This window comes from Tyto alba, unplaced genomic scaffold, assembly GCF_018691265.1.
Source record: "Tyto alba isolate M040663 unplaced genomic scaffold, T.alba_DEE_v4.0 Super-Scaffold_48, whole genome shotgun sequence".
Taxonomy (NCBI): domain Eukaryota; kingdom Metazoa; phylum Chordata; class Aves; order Strigiformes; family Tytonidae; genus Tyto; species Tyto alba.
Window position 1 is genome coordinate 9,698,972 of NW_024881324.1, and position 23,980 is coordinate 9,722,951.

Sequence of the window (23,980 nt, forward strand, 5' to 3'; positions counted from 1 at the left end):
CTGCCCAGGCCCGGGTCCAGGCGGCTTTTGAATATCTTCAAGGAAGAAACCTCCACCACCCCCCTGGGCAACCTGTGCCAGCGCTCGGTCACCCTCACAGTGAAATCTTAGTGTTGCCACATGAGCTACAGCAATTTTACTTCAACATTTCAGTGTGTGTGGGATGGATCCTCAAACGCAGCTCCACTTTAGTGTCAGCTGACGTTCGTGTGCAACTTTTTCAGTTTCCTGTGGGAAGAACCAACAGGGGTGTTTCTTTAGTGGAGTGCATTATTTTTTCTGGGCTATGCTGAAGAAGTGGAGTTCCCTAGAGAATGGGTAGTGGTAACTCCATGATTGCTTCACTGATCTGGTAAGAGACATTTGTGTCTATCTTAATGGCTCAATTTCCAAGTTTTCACTGTGGATTTTTGAGGGATACAGCTTATGCAGAAAACTTACTGAATTCCTAAAAGACTGAAAGTATGAATCTGGCTAACTTAGTTATTTTTTGGTGATGTGTCTGCTCAGTTGAACATAATACTTCAGCTGAGACACCTACTTCCCAAGAGAGCAGAACAGCAAAATGTGAGCTTTCATGTCCCCGGCATGTGATGGTCAGGATGAGCTTGAGGCAAGACAGGTCTAAAGCCCCAGCCTAGAGCAGAGTCCACTGTTTGGGAAGCCTTGGGCTGTGCCTCCAGTGACTGTAGTCAGCCTGGAGTTTGGCATATATGGCTAACAGTTGCTCTTTGACCTCTTCAACTAAAACACTGCAATAGTTGTAGTGTCCAGCCAGCCGCTTCTAGTGAGCAGTCCAAGTTCGGTCATTTATCTACTATGGACTATTAATTCCTTACACAGGTTGTTTTGAAATGGCACATAGTTGAGTCTCCTACTGAAATCCCTGGCTAAGTAATGCAGGGAAGGGCTTACCTTTGCTTTTTGTTTTCTGTTACCTCTGTGTTAGTCAGGAGTGTGGTAGCAAGTCATCTGATGGTCCTTTTTTGTGAGAAGCTTGAAAATGAGATATTTTGTCTTTATTTACATTGTTTCTCCTTGACTGGCTGAGTATGTAACTGCTTGCTGCATGCTTGTTTGTTCATATAGAAGAGTGTTTTTTGTTGTGGTGGTGTTTTTTTTTTGTTTGTTTGGTTTTTTTTTTTTCTTTGTTTTTTTTTTTTTAATCTTTTTTTTTTTTTTTTTCCCCTGGAGATAATAGAAACAGCACCGATGCATTCACTTTGGAGAGTGAAAGCTCCCCTGCCTCAAGCCTCCCCCTGCCAAATAACTTCATGGGTTCTGAAAACAAGAAAAATAAGCTTAATTTGGTGCAGTTCTCCCCTCAAGCAGTACTTCCTCTCCAGAGAGGTGTAAAGCAGTGCCCCATGGCTGTGCTCTCCCATGTTGCATGCACCAGTTCTTTTCCAGCTGACGTCCAAATGTGATGGAAACTCCAGCTAGGAAAAGTAGTGCACAGCCACGCTGTTGTTTGCAGACTTGGTTGCCTGGGAACCTTGATCCGAGGGGCAAAGGGGAGAAATGGGGGTGAGGAAGATGATGGCAAAGCAATCTCACCCCATTCCTGCGCCGAGGGCACTGAGCTCTCAGCTGGGCACTGCAGTAGAGTGTGGTCGTGCACGCCTGTCCGTCTGTCCGTCCGTGTGTGTGTGCATGCACACTGCTCAGCGGGCGCTCTGCTGGGCTCATGTCTGGCAGCATGGGGCTGCCAGTGCCTTTGTGGGATTTGCTCAGTGTGCTCAGCATGTTTCCCTTTTGCTCTACCCCCCCCCGGCCAAATTAGATGCCTTTATTTCAGACTGAAGATCAGCTCTTGGGCGCGTGTGCACATGGATGTGTGGATGGATCTAGCTTTTATATTCTAAACTGGTGGCTGAACAGGTATGTCTGTCTCCTCCCTCTCAGGGTTAATGTATCCATGGATGTAAAACTTAGACACTCACCAAATAGCTGTTAAAATACAGATTGTTGTATCTTATGTCCCGTGAACAGGGAGTGTTTCAAGCGAGTGACTGCAGGGTGCACCTGGCTGCTGGTTGTGCGCCTACTCTCCTCAGTTTTTTCTGAGGTGGTTTGAGGCATCTCTTAACAGTAGCACAAACAGTATTGCTGAGCTGGTCCCTGGGGGCTGCCTGCTTAGTGGAGAATTGATTTTTTTCCAGCCCTCTGTTTCCTGCCTAAAGATGGCATCAGATTGCAGTTTGATTGCTGGTAATTACATGGACTTTACTGAAGACACACACGTGTCTTTCCTTAGACCAGTTTTATGAAATGCTTCAGTTAAAACAGAAGAACACAGCCCTTGTGTAGAGGTCTCAGTGCAAGACACTGGGCTGTGTTCTCACATTCCCTGTACAATGTATTCTTACCAATATTTTTCTTTTTAAAAGAAATTACTGTATGTAACCAGAACACTCTACAGGGCTTCTGTGGAAGCCATATCTAGTTGCAGGGGAAGGGGATCTTTAGTAAATAACTAGGGTTTTTTTTTACTTCGTGTATGTGTCCAAACCTCACTGGACAGCTACAAACCTGCTGGCTGTCAGAATGGAAATATATACAGCCACGCACAAACGGAGTGTAAGGAGGTCAGTGAAAACTTACCCAAATGGAAACAAACAAACAAGCCCGGTACCAGCGTTTTCATCATGTTGTGTCTCTGTCAGCAGTGGAAAGGGCAGAATTTGGTCAGTTAAGGTATACGGCCCTTTCTGTTTTGTGTAATTGGGAGCCCCTGTGTGCATCGAGAGAGGAGCTGCTCCTGCCTGCCAGTTACAGTGAGGATGCTGGGTGCCAGTTGTCTCTTTGGGGTCAGAATTTTTGCATCATCAATTATGAAAACTAAACAGCCTAAGCAGAGCTGTTACCTTCCGTACTTTCTGCAGGAAGCTGGTGAGCCTGTTTGAAGGTACGTACTTATTCTTGTGAAGCAGGTTTGTTTCCTCCCCTTTTACCTACACAGAGGCTGCAGCTTGTCACAACCTGAAATGCTGTGCAACCACTGAAGCTACTCAGGGAAAGGAGTTGAAAAAAAAAAAAAGAGATGAAAAGGTGATATGAAAGTAGCCAGACGTGCAGGTATGGCTACTCTGCTGAACAGCAATACTCAGTGGCATTTTCTTTTTCATCCAGTATGCAACAGGGTGTTACATACTGGACAAAGACTTGGCAACAGGGAAGGGAGGGTTGGCAAATGCTGCACATTGGCAGGAGGTACCGGGTATTGAAAACGTAGTGGTGAGGTGGGTTTTGGTTGTGTTTGTGGATGGGGGGGTGGTGTCTAGTGCAGACTGTTGGTTTTGTTCTCGACGAGCCCGGTGTCAGGTACAACTTCAGCAGCTGAGGTACCAGTCATCTTCCCCTGCGAGGGCAGGAGCGGCTCAGCCCATACGCCGTCCCCGCGGTCTGCGCCGGTAAGTCCTGCGCTCCCGCTTTGCTGCCCGCCTGGACCCGCCACTGCATCCGCTGTCGGTCACTGGGACGGGGGGTGATAAAATACACGGGCACAGGAATGCTTTTTTTTTTTCTTTTTTTTTTTTTTTTTTTAAATTAATTTTTTTAAGAAACTGCATACATCAGAGACAAACAATAATTTAAATACCATGCAGTTTCAGTATGTACAAAAACTAGGACATAGAGATCCAGTTTAATTTTTTTTTCTAGTTATTTACATCGTTTTCATACAGCCATAATCTGCTAAATTACAATACTGGAAGAGCACATGATTGACAGCCACCACACTCACTCCTATACAAAGACAAACTATATACATACACTTGGATATCAACTGGAAAATGCAAGTGGTGCAGGAGTAACTGGGACACATGGGAATGCAGGTAATGTGCCCGTCACCTCCTCTTTGTTTACAGAAGTTGTTCCAAGCTCGAGCAGACTGAACACCTGGGAAAAACCACTTGTCCCCCTTTTTCTTTCCTGATTTTATTAGCCTAGTTGTCTCCCATGGCTATATGAAGTGATTTTTATTTGCAGGCACCTTAGGGAGCCCCCGTTCATATGTAATTATGGGTTTCCATCTTGCCCATCTATTTTTATGAGTGCAGGCTTTCACTAGGCATGTTGGAAGTGCTCCCCCTCTGTTGGTTTATAGTGTTTCCACTGTACAGATGGCACTGTAGAAATAACGAAGGGTGAGATTGGTGACTAGCTGCAGTGATGACAAAGTGCTGTGATTACATGTAAGCATTAGGCTGAAATATATTTGTGTAATGGGGTCACTAAATTGTTTGTTAACATAAAATAGTTAAAAGTCTTATTACAATATTTTTCCCCCTCCTTTCTCTTCTGATGATGTCTAGTGTGTACACTAGGAATTATCTAGACACAAAAGCTGCCCTGAGCCCCATCCCAGCAAACCTGCAGCCTAAAACTTCTTCAGCTTGCAGGGACCTGTCCAGCGGGGCGCAGGCTGGGGAAAGGCCCCTGACCTTCCCTGTAATCATAAATACCTCAGCAGGTCCCTGCAGCCTGCTGCTGCTGCTGGGGCTGTGGGTGGGAGGGTGATGCCACCGTGGCGCTTCCTCACCCTCGCTTTTTTTTTTTTCAAACAATCAGAACTTCTGTCTCGATGTTTTGGAATTGCTTTTTCAATCCCTGCCGCCTCCTGAGCCACCCCCGGTTTCCACTTTGGCTTCCCATAGGCTGTAGAACAGATGTCACAGTACTTGCACATTGTAAGTATGAATAACCTGTCAGGATTCAGTAAAATATAACCAAAATGTTCTTCCTCATTGACTCTAGAATATTATCTCCATTACCAGCCCTGGAGATGGATGATTTGAATAGCCATTTTTTTTCTGCATTGGTTTTCCTAGTCTCTAAACCTGATGTAATTTCTTCGTTATTACTATTACTCTCCTCCTAATATGCATGAAGATGACTGGTGTTAACTGTGATGTCAACAGAGTCTTAGCAGGAATGCCATCATCTTTGTCCTACACATAATCCAGGTTGAAGGGGGGTAAAATCATGACTATTTGGTTTTTGATTCCTGCCCCCCAACAGGATCACTACTTTGCCACGACAGAGATGGCTTTCACAGATGAGAAGACAAGTGCTCAAGAAAACAGATTTAAAAAAAAAAAAAAAAAAAAAAGGACCAGCCATTCCCCAGCCTGCTTGCAACTTCCCACGGATGCCAGAGGCGGGTGTGCAAAGGGTGGTTGTGCTGCAGTGTTCAGGCACTGAACGGCTGTGGAAGAATTCCCTGCCAAAGGCTAACTGTGCAAAATACACAGACCCGCTGAAGGTAAAACCAGATGAAGTGCCAGTTCTGTGATGCTGACTGCAGTGCCAAACACTTTATATGGCTTCTTCCTCCTCCCCCTTCCCCTTTTCAGTAGTAAGCTTTACTTGCAATTTGGGAGAAACAGTGCAGTTCTTCCACTGTGTCCTGGTGTCTGCTCAGCCAGGAGTTAACATAATTAAAAAAAAAGAGAGAAAAGCATTGCTGCATGTAGCTGCCCTGGGGCCAGCACGAATCCTGAGGCAGGCTGAGCACGGCAACTTGCTGAGCAGCCAGCAGAGACCCATCTCAGGCCCATCCAGATGAAGGCAGGGTGCTGGGGAATGGCTGGCTATCACCCAGGACTCGGCAGTTCCGTGCCTCAACCAGTGCCCACGGGTTTATTTAGGTTACCAGCCTGGCAGGCCTGGGCATGGCTGGGGTCCCTGCCCCAGTACCCAGAGTGACACTGCCCCTTCCCATGGGGACTCCAGCACTGGCAACAGACTGACAGCAGCAGTCTGCTACTTCCAACCCTTTCCTCTGCATTTTAATCTTAAAAAAAAAAAAAAAAAAAAAAATCTCACCTTTTCCTCCCACCAGGCTCCCAAGTTCTGTGACTTCTGCCACCGCTGCTCCTTTGGCCTCCTTTCCCTTTCACAGGGAACCCCTAAGCTAATGATGCCAGGGCAGGTATGGGATCCATACTGGGACCACGAGGGCTCATTGCTCTTCAAAACAGCCAGGTTGCAGAGCCCTTTCCTAATACAATGTATATGTGCTCAGAAGCATAGTTTTGCTTTCCCTTTTTAAAGCTGTGATGCAGTCTTGTTAGGCGTGCACGTGTGTGCAAGTGAATTAACAAACATGAACCCCAGGTTTTCATGAAAATGACCCCCAAAGCAGTGTATTCCTGGCTAGTAGGTAAGTGCTCTGTCTTTGCTGCACTGAGCTGATAACATGGCATGTGAAAGGCTTTCACTATTGATGGACTTGTATCTAAAGCAGCTGTGAGCTGGTGACACAGGGGTCCCTGTGTGTGTTTCCTCAGAAATCATTACCCAGTCTGGGAAGTGTAGCATGTCAGAGGCACGATGCTGCAAAAACGAGGCACCAGAAGCCAGCTGGTTTCTCCTTTCATTTGTAGCATCTTCCATCCTGCAACGGCCAATTCTGAGTTAATAGCTAATAAACCATAGTGGTGCAAGGGCGGCCACAGATGAGAATGAAACGCTTTTGCTTGTCCCCGACGGGGAGCGAATCTGTGAGGTATTGAGTACCACCACCAAGCGTGAATGGAGCGTGTTAGCCTCGCTGCCAGCGTCGTCTGGGCAGGCTGGGTGCTAGAACAACTCCATGGGCAGGTCCTTTTGGTTTGCTCCTGCCACCAGAGGAGCGAGATGGAGGCCTGAGAGGAGGCAGGAGTGTTGGCACGATGCAGCACTGGCCACTAAATGACCAGGTGTGAGAGGCTTCTCGGCCCCCAGTCAGCGAAGGGCAATGTCGGCATGGCATTGGGGAGGGCGAGAGGGAGCACAGAAGAATGGGTAGGTACATGGAAGACAGGGAGAAAGGAAAAAATAGCAACAGAAATAATACTGTAGTAAAAAACTTTGGCCTCTCTGTTCAAACTGTCAAAGCAAAATAACTATTATAGAAGAAAAAAAAAAAAAAGATGTCCCGAAGTAATAATCTGGAACTTCTTACAGTAATGTTGCTACAGTGCTTTGGGCCACTGGCCCAAAACATGGAATAATAATTTAAGATCTAGGAAGGAATCCTAGACAATGTTTGCCCCAATTTGATGGCATTCTACTAGTTAAGGACTTGATTCTGGAAGGTGCTGGCCTAAGTTCAGAAGAAGCACTTAAATATGTTCAGCTTCAATTAAGCCTGTCAGATGTGTTCTTGAATGCAGTGAGGCTGTCAGCATGCTTACCTAATGTTAAGCACACGCTTAAGTTGGCAGGTAAACCAGGCCCAGAGTGACCAGCACTCTGAGCTCTGCTTAGTTTGTGTGTTAAAGCACTATAGTAAAAATAAATTAAACCCAAACCAGAACACCTCTGAATTGCTGTCCTTATGCCCCAGCTGTGGGGACCGGTGACAAGTCCCACCACCCTTACCAGTGCACCCGACTCCTTTTGTTAGGCCAAGTACCACAATACTTTTCTCAGAATGAATTTAGGATCAGTTCTTCAAACACCTGATACAGAGAGGACAGAGCCCCCGGTCCTTCCTGTCGTGGGTCCCTTCTGCAGAGCCGGTGGGAATCCCAGCGGTTCTTGCTGCCGGGCGCGCGGCAGCTCTCACAGTCACAGGGCTTGGGGCTAAAAACAAAACTACAAGCGGAGCGGCTGCCATGCAGTGACCACGAAGAGATGGGTTTTGCTTGCTTGTCCTCAACATTCTTGTCGCTTACTGCTGATGGGTTCACGACGGGGTTTAGAAAATTATGCTTGAAAGAGATGAAAAATAAACAGTTGCTAGAACTGAACCAGCCTTCAAGCAGGGAGTCCTGTTCTCTACAGGCGAGTCTTCTCTTCTGCTTGGGAGCCGAACAGTGCTTACTGACTGGCCGTAAACTTCCCCAGGGAAAGAAATGCCTTTCTAGTCAGATGATATTCACAGATGGGCTGGCCCGTAGAGTAGTTTTGCCCCTTCGCCATCCTCGTAAGGTGCTTGCAGCCTGACAGGAGTGTTTGGCCGAAGTGCTTTAGCGCCGTAGGTGCTCGTCTGTTGGAGACTTCACCCAGGCCAGTGATTCCCTGAACACCATCTCGGGGCTCTCCAGAGTTGATGAAGGAGGCTTGTCGGGATGAGGGGGGTTGCCTGAAGACCAAACGGACGCACCACCAGCTGGGCTTGAACACGTATGGCAGATCCACATGCCGGGGAAGTCTTATACATAGATGCCAAGTCTTGGCACGATTCCCACCAGGGGTATTTTCTGTTACTGAAGCTTGAACCAGCAGGTCTGATGATGCTGCAGTACCCATCACATGTAAATACAATTTTCCTTTTTTTATATTTATTTTTCTACTATTTTTTTTTTTTAAAAAAGCAGTTCAGAAGATTTACATTGTACGTAACAGGGAAGTGAATAATACCAGCACTTATGGTTCCTTTTAATTATGTTTTGAAGATGGCATAGTAGTCAGGTAGAATTGATCTGCTACGGTCTATGAAACCTAAAAGGCAAGGGGGGGGAAAAAATAAAAATAGTAAGATAATATCCTCACGTGCATACTGTACATAAAAAAACTGGAGAACTAATTGCTGCAGTGATAGAATGAGGCAGCTCGATTCCTGCAGCACTGACATCAGCGATGCTGGTGCTGCAGGCCCAGAACAGACATTCACACTGCTTTGGTCCTCGCCAGACATGTAGTTCATAGGCATAAGCAGTCTGCACCCAAATCTACCAAAGACACTAACAGGCTTTGGGTCCATCCTGTCAGATCCCCAAGCGAGTTATTTCAGATTAGCCAGCTCTCTTTCAGCCCACACCACGCCTGATTCCAACAAAACCGTCTGGTTTAGACAAGCCTTATGCTCTTCAGCCAGCAATATTTACATACAGTTCAAGTATGATTATTTCTTAATGTCGGAAGCTAAAGAGACAAGTAGAGCTAAAATGGCCCCCCTTTCTGCAAGTGTCAGGAGGCCTGGGTTTGCCAGCTCTGCAAATGTATTATTTTATTAAGCTCTGAATTTTCACTCCATCATGTATTAATTAATGTGTCCCACTAGTAAAGCACCATACATTCTCTCCTCAGCTCATGCCACTGCCTAATGACATGAATAGCTCATTACCTTGCTAATGATTTTATAATGGTGATTTAACTCTGTTTGTTTAAGGGAATTACTCTATTTTGTTTAAGTGTGCTTCCTTCAAGTGCATACTTCCCAAAGTTGCAAGTCCTCTGCTGAACTCCAATTTCTATTATATTAGCTATACCTCTGAGAATGCCTGGCCCAGACCTAGTGAGTCAAAGCCACTCGGTGGCTTTCAAATACAAACTGAGTCACCTTGGAGGGCCACTGCTCACCCAGCACTGGAAAAGCAGCAAAATACTGCCCAGAACCCCACGAAAGCCAAGCAGCTGAAGAGACTTCTGGAAAACAAAGTGAGTCTGTGTTTGTGGGATGCTAAAGGCCTCATGGAAATCCATGGAGCTCTCAGTGGAGCTCAACTCCTTGTAGCCACACTCCCTTTGAAACAGTCTCATCCTTTCTAAATCTGTCACTGCTCCCCTGGGAGAGTGAGGCAAATGTCCCTCAAAGGCTCAGTCACGGGGGTCAACAGCTCTAGGCCAACTGCACGCCCTATTAAGCTGCTTCTAGACCTTGTGGCCCAAAAGCAGCTGGCTTGTCTCTGGCAGCACTGTTATTACAAACCCCAGTGCAACCGTCCTAGCACGTGCTAGGAAGTAGAAAGGGAGTTCGTTTCTGCAAGGGAATATATGCATAATACATGTGGTGAATTTTAATATAATTATTAATTTATACACATGAAAAAAATCCCCTAATACAAAATTAATTTTGCCTTAAGCTTTTCTGTGTCCTTCTTGAAAGTATTGACTGCATTTTTTATGAGCACCTAGCCGATGAACGTATTAATACAAGGGCAGCTCCAGTTTTGCACCAGATCTGTCACTTGTCTTCAATACCTAACACTGATCTTTAATGTCTAACAATGAGTGTGGGGGGTTAATGTTGATTTGCAGAGGCCTGACTTCAGCTGAAATGCCAAGAGTTCAGCTCATTCAGCATCAAAGGCAGAGCAGACTCAGCACAGGCTGTGCGAGGGGACGTGCCCTGACCCAGCCTGGCAGAGAGGAGGGTTGTTAGTTTGGGGTCGCGGATAATTCATTCAGTCTCTACCTTTTTAACTAACAAAAGCCTAAAAGTGTAAAAAATAGTGCCTATCTTGTAAAGCCGATCTTGCTACTCCCCCACTGCTGTGCCTCTGGAAGGATGTGGGGGACAGGACCGAGAGATCTGCGCGTGGGACGTGTGCGGTGCGGAACAGCCGTACGCTCAGCGGGGTTTCAGCGTACCTTGCTGTGTGCTGGCTCTGCAAGAGTTCCCTGTCCTCCTTTGGACACCAACACTATTTACTTTTGGTATCAGAAAAACAGACATGTGGCTAAAGCATGATGATTTAAAAAAATAAAAGGAGGTTACGTTTTATTAAACGGATGGCACGTGCCTGCATACCACCACGCAACGGGGCAGCGTGAGCTCATCTGTGCGAGTTCCTTTTACAGCCTGTAATTCTAAATGTTGTCTAGACCTCCTGGTGTGTTCAGTGGGTATTGGAGAAACAGCTGCTGTTTTTTTCTGTTTTTAAAACAACAGTATTCAGTGATAGTCTTAAAAAAATTAATCTCAACTTACCTTGTTAGATGCCTACTTAATTCATGAACTTCCATTTCAGTGCTTTTAAATTCATTAAGCTCTTTCCGGATGGCTGCCTGCAAAGGACAAATAAACTCATAAATGTATAAATGAGAGAGATCAAAATAAGTTCACTTCTCAAAACAGTATATTAAAAGTGAAGCAGATAATGTTATCAGAGAAAGAAAAGCATAAAAAAAAGACTTTAAAATGTGAAAAGGAACAGAGAGAAACATGTTCTAAATCACATAAAGGGAAGAGGTAACTGCTTTGGTGGAATTGATTTGAAAATCAAATTTGAAAATGGATCGTAGACAATGCAGACACAGAACCCATTCTAGCTTATTATATAAACACTTTCAGGTACAAAATCCAAATTAGATAAGCATGAGAAAAAAATGCACACCAGAGTTTCTCAAACACTGCGATCTGTTTCAGCGCTGGACTGTGAGTAAACTTCCCCTGGATCCTGCCAGACTCATATTTGAGATGTCTCCCACCTTTATGCAGTCCTGAATTTCCTCGGGTAAAGTTGCCTAAAGTGTCGGAGCTTACTTGGGAGGGAAAGGGGGATGCCTGGCTCCCTGCCCTCCTCTGCCTCGGGCTGTGCCCTTCTGCCCTCCTCCTCCTCCTCCTCCTCCCTTCCGACCCAGCTGTTCCATTTGCTGAACGGATTCAGGGCACTAATCCAGCAGAAAACGAGCCACAGGCAGTTGTATTCAGCACCATCAGGAGACCCAGTTACCTACAGCTGCTGCGGTTTGTCCATGAGGGAAAGGAAAACCAGGGGTGACTGGCAAGAACTGAAGACGACAAAAGAAGGGGTGACGAGGAGGGACTCAGCTTTCTGAACTGGCTCAAGTCCCACACCCAAAGCCAAGACTCCTGAGAGCCCTGCGATGTTTGCAGCTCACAGGTGGGGCTGGCCGTCGGCGCCGAGAGGACGTGCAAGGTGGCTGCTGTGGCCTGATGCTCCCGTGGGTCCAAAGTACGTGCCGCTGCCTTTCTGCATGATGCACACATCAGCATCAGCAGCTGCAAGTGGCTGCTCCAGCCGGCGGTATTCCTGTCTGTCAGGAATTTTTCTTGATGAAGGAAATCTAAACTATTACAAACAGCACGAGCCTGAAATAAGGGCTTTTGCAACAGCCACTGATCCAGGCACTGGCTGCCTTTGCCTTGAAAAGCCCTGAGCGAGAGATTCTGTGAGTGTGATCTACGGAAAAGGCCCCTCGTGCTCTTTCTGCACAGCTTTGTTTTTTTATCTACCTTAGAAATGTCTGTCGGGCTCTGTCTCCATCTATCAGGACAGAGCGATGGGCTATGCAGCAATTGAAGGGCCTACCCTCAGCAGACCAATTTGCTGCTTAAGTGACTGTGAAGGAGGCCACGGGGGCTGCTGACTCCCACCAGGTCTGGAATCTATTCCCCCCTGCCTCCCGCAGCTGTTGGAGAGATTTAGAAGTGCCCTTTTTATTCCTGTAACAGTCAGACCTGGTAAAGCTGAATTCAAGACTGAAGGCAGTTCCCTACATCCAGCACACAGAGCAAGATTTACTGACAAAGAGAGAAGTCTATTAGTAAAGTCTATTTTTGCAATAAATCTGGCCTGTGCTGACCAATGAAGATGGTTATTGAATCAAAACTTTGGAAAAAAATGATCTTTTATAGGATGTTGCAGCTTTGTCAGGCATTTCAGAGTCGCTTCCAATTTGTCTGGCTATTTTTTCCAACAGTGGACACAGTGGTGGGGAAAAGCAGGTCATCTGGAATCAGAATACCACCCATATGACCCAAACCCCAATATATCTGATCCTTATGCTGTAAGGGGCATTAATATCAGAATGACAAACATTTCTTCTTCTCTGGCTCTGCTTAGAAAAGGCTCATTTGGAGAACTTAAACCCTCTGGTCTGTGTATTGACTTTGCACATGCATTACAGAAAACAAAAAGTGACCTCGAAGTACTTTGCCTTAATACTGAGTTCTTTACCAGGCTACATTTGATAGTGGTATTTAATACTTATTCTTTTCACAGGATGAGGAAGGACCTCTCTGGACACCGTATCTTCTCCTTTTTCCAGATGAGGTCTCTCCATGACTTTCATCGCAGACTTTCATCTCAAAGAGCTCAGAACCAGTGGGAGATTTACTCTCTCCTTCATCTACCAACTGGGAGAATATAACTAAGCCAGTTGAGTAAGATCTTGTCCAACGTGATGAGGTAAAACAGGAAAAGCTAATTTAATCCAGTATATTATGGTCTGTGAACAGTCCAGAGGAAGTTTTTCTTTTTTTTCAGTTTGGTTTATGCTACATTAACTTATCCAAAGCTAAACTGAAAAAGCTCTCCGTCAAGGAGGAAACCAGTGGTCACAGAACTATACAAGTCCTTTGGTTAAATTATGCAAGTAGAACGGGCTGCCCTTTCCTCTGTGAATAAAGCCAAGAGCACCATAAATGAGTGTCATGGCCAGGAATCCTGCTCCTGCCTCTAAACGTTGGACATCATGGTCTCCATCGCTGCCGGAGTCCCACAGCAAAGAAACAGTCAGGTCTTTAAAGTTACACGGGCGTCATGGAGCGACGCAAGCATGGCAGTCACCCATCAGCCTCACAGTCCTCTTTTCTTACAGGCCATAGAATGTTTAAGTCCTCTTCCCGAGGCAAGACCCTCAGGATGCGACTGGTGTAATTTGCCAGCAGTTTAACCCCTCTGCCACCAGTGCTGACACCACAGGCACCACAGGGCGAAGGTCCCATCCCTGCTCACACAGCGCACTCAACACCAAACGCGCAGCTCTCCTTCAGCTGCAGGGCTCACGTAATTTCAGTTTAGTGCTTAAAGTACTCTGTGGAACGGGGCAGAAGTCCTGAGTGATGGGCCCTGATGTAACACGCCAGAGAGAAGTTACCTGGCTTTGGTGGGACAGAGCCTTTGCCAATTTTTTATTTGACCCGCTGCCATTTTTGCACCCAGGCCTACTCAGTCCTGGCACAGCAATTCTTGCACGTGCTGCTGCCGCACTGCTCTGCTAGGTCTTGCAGGAGCTCTCAGCTCCAGCATTATGTGGCAAGACCAAAACCAACCAATAAGTAACAGGGCTGCCACTGCGACCTTTCCTCAAAGGGCTTGGCATTCTCTCCTCTCTGTTTAAGTGGTATAAATGCTGCTAGGCTTGCTCCTGGTTTCCACACACATAGCAGCCTTCTTGCCAAACATTTATGACTCAAACAACAAACCTTGTGAACGGGGAGAAACCACGGGTGTGTCGGGAAGGGATGTCAGGTGGAGGTTTATTCCGTGATGGCCGCGGGACCGGTGGGACCCGCGGGGTGCCGTTTGCCGCCACGTGCTCTAGCTGCTGGGATCGTGGCTCTCCTGAAGGTGTTCCACTTACTTTGTCAGCAGCTGTGAGTCGTGTCCAGGGTTTGTCCGCCCTCCTGTCGTAGTCCTGCGCGTCTGCCACTTCTACATAGTCACTGAAGCGGATGAGGATCTTCCTCTCACGTAGCTCTTCTACCGTGGGCCTTTGGCTCAGCTGCAGGTTTGAGGGAGGAGTGGAAAAAGACATCAGGACTTTACTTCTTCCCTGCAGGGTGCAGCCTGGGGATTTATTTTACTACAACCACTGTTATGGTAATAAGAGGGTTCAGAAATTCCCGGTAACGTTGTTTTTATCAACCTTTCACAGAATTGCTACTTGGGAGATCACCTCTTGTTAGAGCACCTTGAATACCATCCCACCTTCCTGCCAGAGCAGCCCACTGTTGTTTGGGAAGCAGCTGTGGCCGGGGAGCCCCATCCCTGGCTGACGTTGATCACCCCTGGCAGAAAGGAGATTGAATGCAAGGAAGCCTCCCAGTCCTCCGACATCTCAGGAAGAGATGAAGACCACAACACAACTTTTCTTACCATTCTGATATTCTGCAGACTTGTCCTTACCTCCAGAAAAGGCAGGCAGGATGGTGACTAGTGCTCATTGAACTTTTCACTCTGTGCTGCAGCTCTATACTGTGTCACAGCGTATTTGATATTTAACAGTTTACATTGCATACTACAAGCCAAAAAAAATTGCAAGGGTGGATTGTATCATGCCAAGAAAGCATCTTCAGTGTTCCAAAGCATTTCTTTCAAATTCCACAGCAGAATAAGCAGCCACAGTCAAAACTCTTCTCTCAAATTAGAAACACTAGTGTGCTGGTATTCCACGTGTCGTGCAGCCAGCTACATGGCTTGAGACTGGAACTGGCTTTCAGGGATCAGTTCTCCTAGGATGCACAGTGTGCTGGGTCACCTCAAAAGCAGTTACACAACTGTTTCTGAAGAAGGTGCTACACATATGCGTGCATGTGGCTAGCTGCAAAAGGTTCACTATTAGAGGGGAACACTTGCAATCATGATATATCAATATCCTAATAACAATTAGCTACACAGTGTATCATGCTATTCCCACTGACTCAGAATAGGTGCGATTTGCAACACTTCACCCTTGTGAACAGCAAAAGATCTAAGTATTTCATAAGATGCTCAGGACTCTCTTTTGCAAAGTTACTTAGGCTCCTGAATCCTGACATGCCATCCCACCTTCCTCCCAAATTAAGTGTATCAGTTCCCTGCATTTCACCTTCTAGGGAGAGTAACAATTCAGAACAGCCAGGATGCTAAGTGGAGGGTGAAAAATCCCACCTAAGAAATACTGGAAGGAAAGTGTAAGCAGGAGCACAACTCTACACTCTGCCATATAATGCCCTTGCCTAGGACAGCTGGCATTAGTCAAGTCACAGCTTGGCAGTTCATGTGTTGTCTCCAAAGCCATTTTAGGGTAAATTATTATGTTTAATAGGGGGGAAAACTCCTTGCTGTCTTGAAAAAGAACAACTTCTAAACTTCTGAATATTGAAAAAATCTTAAAACTACAGAATTTTCTCCCACCCACCTCTTGTGGGAGGCATGACAATTCCTGGGGCGAGCTGCTCTGCATGTGGTTGTCACACAACATTCCTCCTATTCCTCCCAAAAGCTTCCCAAGAAAAGCCCCAGTTTGTACACCCACATTCAGGCCAGCCATGCTCAGGTCAGCCGAAGAGCATGTATGCAGTGAGGTTAGCATGAAACATGCCTCTCTGAACTCAGACTACACATTTTGGGGACCTTCTTTTTAAAAAGCAAAATGCATACACGGCAGGCATAACTCCTTTGGGTTTTTTTTTTTTTTTAGACAAGAGGATAAACAGGTCTGAGCTGGAGTACCGTGTCAGAAAAGCCAGAGGGCACAATAAAGTAGATTGAAGCATGTATAGATTTAAAAATGTTATTCTTCATTCTAATGGAATAGAATTGTCTCTTCAGCCTGCAGACCTGATACCTACACCTAAGTCACCTGCAAGCCAAATACACACCGCAATTAATAGACGGGCTTTTAACAGAAGAAAGAAAACCAAAGCACACAGTTACGCCATGAGCGAGGCCTCCCTCTGTCCTGCAACTCGTCTTGAATGTGATTTCAAATTGGTAGGTTTTTCTGGCAGCCCCAGTACTAGGAGCTGCAGGTTTCATAGCACTGGTACATTATTATTATTATTATTCAGATAGCACAGCAGAGTTTTGCTTCCAATTATTACAAATTTAACTCTTGGCTACAGGAATAGAGAATCTTTATGCTGAAATAATATTATGATTACACCCAGAAATATCAAAGGTAAGGGTGAGACTCCACCTTTACTTCCATCAACTGCTTCTTTTCTCACAACAGCATGAATTAAGGAAGAATCACCAATATTATCTGTACATTTCCCAGCTTTTATCATTTTAGGACATAGCCTAGGTGTTGTTTCAGATTAGAATGAGATTTTTTTAAAAATAAAATGCCTTATTACATGGCGTATGATGACACCAACAAAGTATGAAATCGTGTGGATTAAACTCTGTTTCTAAATGGCTACAGGGGAAGCAGGAACTCCTACAAGCTTTCCAAGATGGAAGAAGACTTTCAAAAAACGGCTGGCTCTATTTCACAGCTTCTGTCAGCTCTTGACATTAGCCAGCTTTCAGGGTTGTGCTAATGGGAGTGATTAGCAAGTTAGTACAAAGGGGAAGGCAGGTGGCTGTTGATACACAGAAACGTGCTGTGCCAGGCTGTTGTCGAGGTGGTGTCAAGAAGGGGAGAGCATTAAGTGCCACAGAGGTGGTGGTGCTTCTGCCAGCAATGTGAATTCATTGCTGGTATTTACCTCAATGCTGCACTGGGTCTTAAACAGCTAATGTGGCTCCCTTGGTGCGGGTTACAATCAAAGACATGATGGTAAATGTTAAGGGCCACGTGATGAAATAGGACACATCTGAGCTGAGCTCCCATGTTTGCAAATGCACAAAAAATCAAACCAGGTGCATCACCTGCACATTTTACAGCACTGAAACTCACTGTAACCCTTCGGTGGGTGTGAAGAACAGCGCACTGAATTCTATGTGAAAATATGTCAAGGGCATAAGCACATTATGAAACTTTGGTGTTAATGTGCATTTTTCATTCTTAGATGACACCTGAGCTTAAGACAGACTTAAAGGCTGCTGCTTCTCTCCGTCTGAAGTCATACAGCTATTACTGTGTATTATTTTTAGATGCCCTGCCTTTGCTGCAGAAACTGACAACCAGTGCAATTTCAGGTACTTCTACACCCCGTCAGAGGGGTGGGCAGCGTCTCCATCCCCACAGAGCAGCTGGAGCAAGCGAAGCACAGAGACCGGGCAACAAGCTCAAGGTGACCCAGGAGGCCTGGGGCAGAGCTATGAACAGAAAAAAGATGCACTGGCTCATGTGCCAGTGCTCTGGCTGCGAGAGAGAGTCCTGAAATCCACAGCTTATAGCACACAGTTCATGTGTAGCCATAAATCTACATATATTTACATATATAAATACACACACACAAAACATATTCAGTAGATTAAACCAAAGTGCCAATCTGATCATACGAAATGTAAAGAGAGGGACAACCACACTGAGTGGTTTTCTAAAAGCAATTAATTAATGCTATGTTATTTGAACGGTTAACAAGCTCCCCTGCCTCTTTCTCACGCCATTGCAGAGATTTCTTGTGAGCTGCTAAGCATGAGGGCCTCTCTCTGTTTGGGCTGTCCAGAGCACCCTTAACTCCTGAAACAGCTTTGCAGAACAGACTCTGAGCAGCCCCACTGTAAGTGTCAGTTCAATGTCTGTTCACGTTGAGGTACAGCTCACCTTGGAGTTTATTTTTACGACCTGCAGGCTGTCGTCTCTTGGGTCAAAATTGCTTAATGCTACACAATCCTTCTTGGGCAACACCTGCGAATGAGCTCTGCTTCTTCTATCAGGCAGAAAGAACAGGGCACGTTCAAAACTTACAGTAAAAGGACGTGGTCAAGGACACGATGCAATTGCCTGCACGAGGCGGTGGTGCTCCAAGCCGGGGGGAAAGGGATCTTGCTCGGTGAGCTGGACCCTGTTTTACTGACTTCTGTTAACATCAAAGGGATGTGCACGTGTGTGTCTGGACTTTTTTGGGGTGTGCCACCTGGGCATACACATTTCTCTTTACCTGTGTGAAGATTTGTGAGCTGAGGGAGCAGGGTAACTTCATGGTGAGTGACCTCCTTACCCAAGCGTGAACCAGGGCAAAAAATCCCTTTTGTAGTAAACGGATTGGTATTAATGCAAAAGCAGTGTAAATGAGGACAGGACCTCCCATGTCTCATCACGGGAGGTCAAGTGTTCCTCTGGATATTCTCTATCAATGGAAATAAAAATGGGCATGTTCCAAACTCTGATACTAAGCCGATTTGCTAGGGAAGGTTTGACACAACCCCCTTTGCTCTCGGCATGGGAAATGAAGCAAACCCAAGCACCGCCACAAGGTAAAGTGGAGGGGGACATACTCTCGCCAGTCTGGTCTGAGAATTTAGTCCAGTGGGAAATGCTGAGTTTGCTCCACTTCAGTCACAATGAAGCTTGTCCTGTCACGCCATCGGTGCCTGCTTTGTCACCTCGTTAAAATGTTATGGTTCGTATTTAAGGAAGAAACCAAGGTGAAAAATTACAGATCCAAACTAGCAGCCCACACAACCCCCTCTCTCCTTTGCCCCCACCCTTTGTGGTAAGACACAGGAGCAGGGTGTGATGAAAATTCCCAAAGACCTTTACCTCTGACTATAAATGCAGTTTATCCAAATTAGCTGCTAACCTTTCTTCTTCTCTGACCTTTCCCCTCCTCCCGCCTCCCTCTCACCTCCATCTGATGAGTCCCACCTCTTTCGAGAGTTCATTATTTTGAACAGCCTGTGCTGATACAAGCCAGCGGAGGTCAATTAAAGAAAAGATTCAACTGTGAGACGTTTCCCAGTAAGGCACCATTGAACAGAGAGTTTAAGTTGTTTCAGGGAGCAAAGGCTTCAGATTATTGCATGGATTTTAAGAAGCAGCCCCACCTCATCATTTTGGTTGTCGATATTACTGCTATGAGATTTTTAGTTTTGGAGCAAGACCTCCAGGAAAGATTAGCTATTGACAGTGGGGTATAGGAAGCAGTAAACAGCTCTGGGGAGTGGGGAGCATGATGCTGTTTGAGAGAAGAGAAGGCAGGAAAAGAAGAGTTTTATTCCTCTTTGCAAGTGATTTGTAACGTGTTCTGTTAATCCAGGTTATGACTCTCTCTCTAATGGAAGTCCTCAGGGGGAGTTCAGGCTTGTGTTAATTGCCTTGGTGCTTGGCCAAATTCACTGCAGTTCAGAGAGGATAAATTCCTAGTAGTAATTCCTGGGGGCCCAGATCTCCTTGCGGAGGGGACCCGCCTGCAACGCTTCTCCCAGAGGGCCCCTGCACGTTAATATCCCTGGAATGGGCTTGTGGGCCAAGACCAGTGCTCAGAGAAAAATCCATCCTAATCCTCACGTCCTTCCACTCAAATGAGGCAAGTCCATGCGCCCAAAGGTGCTCGTTGGCCCCTGAGGGGCAAGGAGAGGGACCACAGGGGTGATGGATGTTTGGGACCCATCTATGGACATCTCAGGTGACAGGTAAACACTCTTCATCTCTCCTTCCTTGGGCAGGAGGGACACAAGCTACAGAGAAATTGTTCCAAACAGCATTTGCCTTCGTTTTGCTCCTGAATGGCAGCTATTCCCTATCCCCAGGTAATTTGGAGTTAGATGAGTCTGAGAGGATGAAAAGTGCTTAAATGGGCAGCTCACTATAGGTCACCTGATTTAAATTTTTTTTTTTTTTAGAAATTGCCTGTCCAGATGATGAATTCAACTGGATATTTATTGCTGACTTTAATAAGGCATCTAGACCTAGCAAGGTAATCTTACTTATTACAGCATGTCATGTTCAAACTTATCATCATAATACTGTACCAAAATGTCAGCGCTGAAGGAATTGTAAGAACAGCTTTTTAATGGATGAAGTGGGTTGTTCCCTTGGAGTTGGAATAATGCCACCAAAAAAATAGGTGACAGTAGCAGTTTCTACAGTGCAATGTCAAAAGTCTTGTCGGCAGCTTCTGCAGAACCCCCTTCCCTTCTTATTACCAGCTACACGTGGTTATGAGGAGGCAACGTGGTGTACTTTCCTGATGTTGAATTTACCCTGTGGGCATGTGTGTGCATTAAAACTCAGTGCAAACAGAGAAGTCTGCCGTGCTCAATTAAACGTCTGCTTGATCTGAGGTTTAAAAGGGTTTGGTAATAAGACTTCGGTACAAATTGACAGAAGGAGTCTGCCACTCTGCTGCAGACGCAATGACACATCTGGGACATGCTCAGGAAAGACAGAGCTGGGGAATAACAACAATTTTTGCAGGATTCACTAGGTGGTTGGCATTTCTAGTTGTTATCTATCCACTTGCACACTTTACTGAATTCTTTCCTCTAGTGATTTCTGAGCTTTTATGACAGTATGTTTGGTAGGTGAGAACAAAATTTGTTGTTAGACCAGGCCTGTGGTTCTTTCTTTAAAATTACATGTGTCACTACAGCAACTTACAACAGTTTAGAAAGATGATCGAAATCAAACAACGCTAAGTCACGTTGCTACCAACCTCACAAACGTCGGGGAGAAAAATCTTTACTAGGGAAGAAGCCAAAAAAGGCTAAAAGGAATGTGACTAGAAACAGGGCTGTGAACATTAAAGAGCTGACCGCCCAGGGCTCGGACTGATGCTGCTCTCACCGCTGCTCCTACTTAAAGGTGCAAACAAGCCAAAGAAAGGAATCTCACAGACACCTGCGGAGGTTTCAGGGAGCAGACACTGCTGCGATGCTACAGCAGCCTGGGCGTTTTAGTTGAGCATGTGGCCTCTGCCTGCAACAGACAATTCGTGTGCTTTGTACCTTTCCTACATAATAGCGGAGGATGGGAACTGTACGGCGATAACGCCAGATGAGTTAGCGAGCCCTCACCTCTTAGGCAGCAAGATTGGGTCTGGGTAGCTTTGCTTTGTATCTATTACAGCCGTTCATCAAATGGCATCAAGCTTTGGATTGGATTCCTGTACGTGTTTACTCTTCAATGTACAGGGAAATCAAAAGCCTGGTAAAACGGTATTTCTCGCCTTTGCGCAGGGCATAAGTCCCATAAAACATCTGCAATGCAGTTAGGATCTTTTCTTTCAGGCAGTGCTACGAGGGGATGTGAGACCATCCCTGCCATTGTTGTCAGGAATTTAAGTGTTTTAAAAATAATATTACAGCTCCCTGGGCTGCAATCTTAGCTCCTTCAGACAACAGCAGTATTCCCCTGTTGGTGACCGAGAACTCTGCTGATTTACGTGAGCTGAGAACAGGCGTGAGATTTTTAACCACAAAAGAAAGCAATTCAGCTCTCTGAATGTAACCTTTCCATGTATATTTAGTGGCCTTTCCTTGTCATTATTTATACCATAAAAGCGTGTGATCACATAGGTCAAAAAAGACTAAGCCATTTAAAAATGTACAGGCATGGATTGGCGCTGCTTCGCAAGCATGTGAGTTTTCAGGGGGCTTTCTCCACCTCTGGAGACAGGAAATATGTCACTGGTGAAATAAAGTTTATCTGCAATAACAGGATGGATTGTTGGCTGTGTACGTTGGGGCATCTGTAGACGTTTACAACAGCTGCGAAAACTGAATGTGTGTATCTGAAATGATTGTTCTTCAGTTTTAAGAGTAAATGATTTTCAAATGGGAGAAAACCAAAACCAAACTATGCTGTTTTTTCCATCCTTCCCTACCAATACAAGATTGTTTTTTGCACTATACACCATTTTGCAAGTACTTGTCACTATTTAGTTTAAATGCCTCGAGTGACAATCTCCCTTCCCAGAAAAAGTTTACTTCCCAGTTTTATGTTTTTTTTAAAGTGGAATTTTCAAATGGAATCAGCACTGTTTTTTAACTTTGCTCTCTTGGTAGTGGCTGCAGAAGCTATTACATTTACAGGGAGCAGGGTTAGACCAGTGCTAGGCCCTCTATTTTTCACTGTTCAAATCTCCTTTTGTTACTAAGACTAGATCTTCTATGGTCTCATTTCAAAATGTTACCAGCAACAGCCTGCAAATTGTTTTCCTTCACTTGGACTTACACCCTGTAACATTGGTGATTTCTTTCAAAGATTTCTTTTAAGAGTTCTTTCACACTCTACTTTTTAAAATGGTGCTGAGCAAAAGGAAAAAGGCAAACAAATATGCAGGAGGGAGAAAGTTACAGTAGTGTCATCAAAGTTGCTTCTCACCTTACGTGTTAATCTTCTCTTTATCTCTCGTTTTTCCTCCTGCTCCTCTTGCTCATTCCGGGCTGTAAAAGATTTACAAGGATCTCAGGCTGTGGACACATTAGGCATGCACAGTATGCAACAAAACCAGCCTCTCCATCAGTATATTAACGTTTCAGGACCTCTCTGATGCACAGCATGTCCCTCTGGGGCTGGTGAACTATCCTGGATCTGTAGCCTCCGTGCTTCCTCACACACTTCATAAAACATCCACAGCCTCCCTCCTTTGCCTGTGTTGGCACCCCTTCAGGTGTGTCTCTTTCTAAAAGGGCCAGGCAGTGAGCCAGCTCCTCAGAAACTGTTAAACTGTTATCTCCCTGCCCACAGGCCTGGTGGCCTCAGGGGGTCCAGCTACGGTTGGATTCTGAGAGGGTGCAAGGTCAATGACTGGAAAAGAAACACATGCATTTTCTATTTTTTTTTTTTTTTTCCCCCGCCATCTACAGAATTGTTTCTTGCTGCTACCCTTTGGAGAGAATGGAAAAATAAAAATCAGAATAGGGCTGCCAGGCAAAATCTGAAACTTCCCATGATGTGAGCAGAGTAAGGAGAGAGTGTCCTCCCACCCTGTGCCTTCACCGCATCCAATTGGAGCGCAAAAGCACACCCCAGGGCAATTCACTTCACTTTCAACATTAAGCCTAAGGGTCACATGTTACAAGTTCTTACCAGGGCAAGCCTCGAACATTATCCCTCAAGAGGACAATAACATTTGAGTACACTAACTTTTCCTCAACTTAGGAGCAGTCATACATATCTTTGCACTGAACTTTACTGAAAGTCACTAAAAGCCCAGGTTTCTAGGTACTCAGCTCCTCAATCAGTTAGGCTCTGTTTCCACTGCTTCGTTGGTGACTGAACTGCTCCTTACTCCAGTCATGCCCACGCCTAACAGACCAGAGCAAACACAACTCATCAAGCTTTTCCAACAAGTACCCTGTGGCCCTGGTGTGATCTGGTTTTCACTCAAAGAGGACTAGTGCAGGCAGGAACAACTTGCTGCAGGGGAGATGATGCAATTCAAAGGCTAGTATGGGATAGGAGGCTTGATTTAAACGGCCCAACTTTGAGTTGAATTAAACCCAAAGGGGAACCCCACGTTCCTCTCCAGTGATCCTGTGGGAGAAGCAGGCACCTCTGGCAGAGTGGTGGTAATAAACGGCCAGCCGTAACTTCTTCAGCCATGAGAGCACAGGTCAGCACTCCCACTAACCAACTGGGACAACCCAAAAATAATACAAGGAGGTCCTAACCCAATGGAAGTCTGCCCACAGCGGAGGAGATGCAATGTTTCAAACCAATGCATTCACACGCAGAAATCAGACCTAAGGCTCAGAGAGCACAGGAGTCCATCCTCAGGTGAGGAGGGCTCGGCTGGAAGCCAGGTTTCTTTCTGCTCAGGGTGCTAGAGCTGACAGGTCTATCATAACTGGTCACTGATTTCAGCAGGACTGGGAAATCTCCACCGAAGTGGATAAAGAGCCAGTCAGTGTTACGATGTTTTACAATACGCTTCTGATCTTTAAATGCCATGTTACTAAAAACGCTGCTTACG

General features: G+C 45.6%; 1 protein-coding gene across 9 annotated transcripts in view; it reads right to left on the reverse strand.

The window, feature by feature from the left end:
* Positions 1-4,528: 4,528 nt before the first annotated feature.
* The window catches only part of PHACTR1 (phosphatase and actin regulator 1), a 309,142-nt gene continuing 289,690 nt past the window's right edge, over positions 4,529-23,980 (reverse strand). For all 9 annotated transcript variants that reach the window (XM_042806683.1, XM_042806680.1, XM_042806681.1 and 6 more), the window contains 4 exons: positions 22,387-22,448; positions 14,047-14,187; positions 10,646-10,722; positions 4,529-8,433 (listed from right to left, as the gene is read on the reverse strand). In XM_042806683.1, coding sequence (XP_042662617.1) covers positions 8,418-8,433; positions 10,646-10,722; positions 14,047-14,187; positions 22,387-22,448 — 296 coding nt within the window. In that variant the 3' untranslated portion in view covers positions 4,529-8,417. The remainder of the gene's footprint in view (positions 8,434-10,645; positions 10,723-14,046; positions 14,188-22,386; positions 22,449-23,980) is intronic.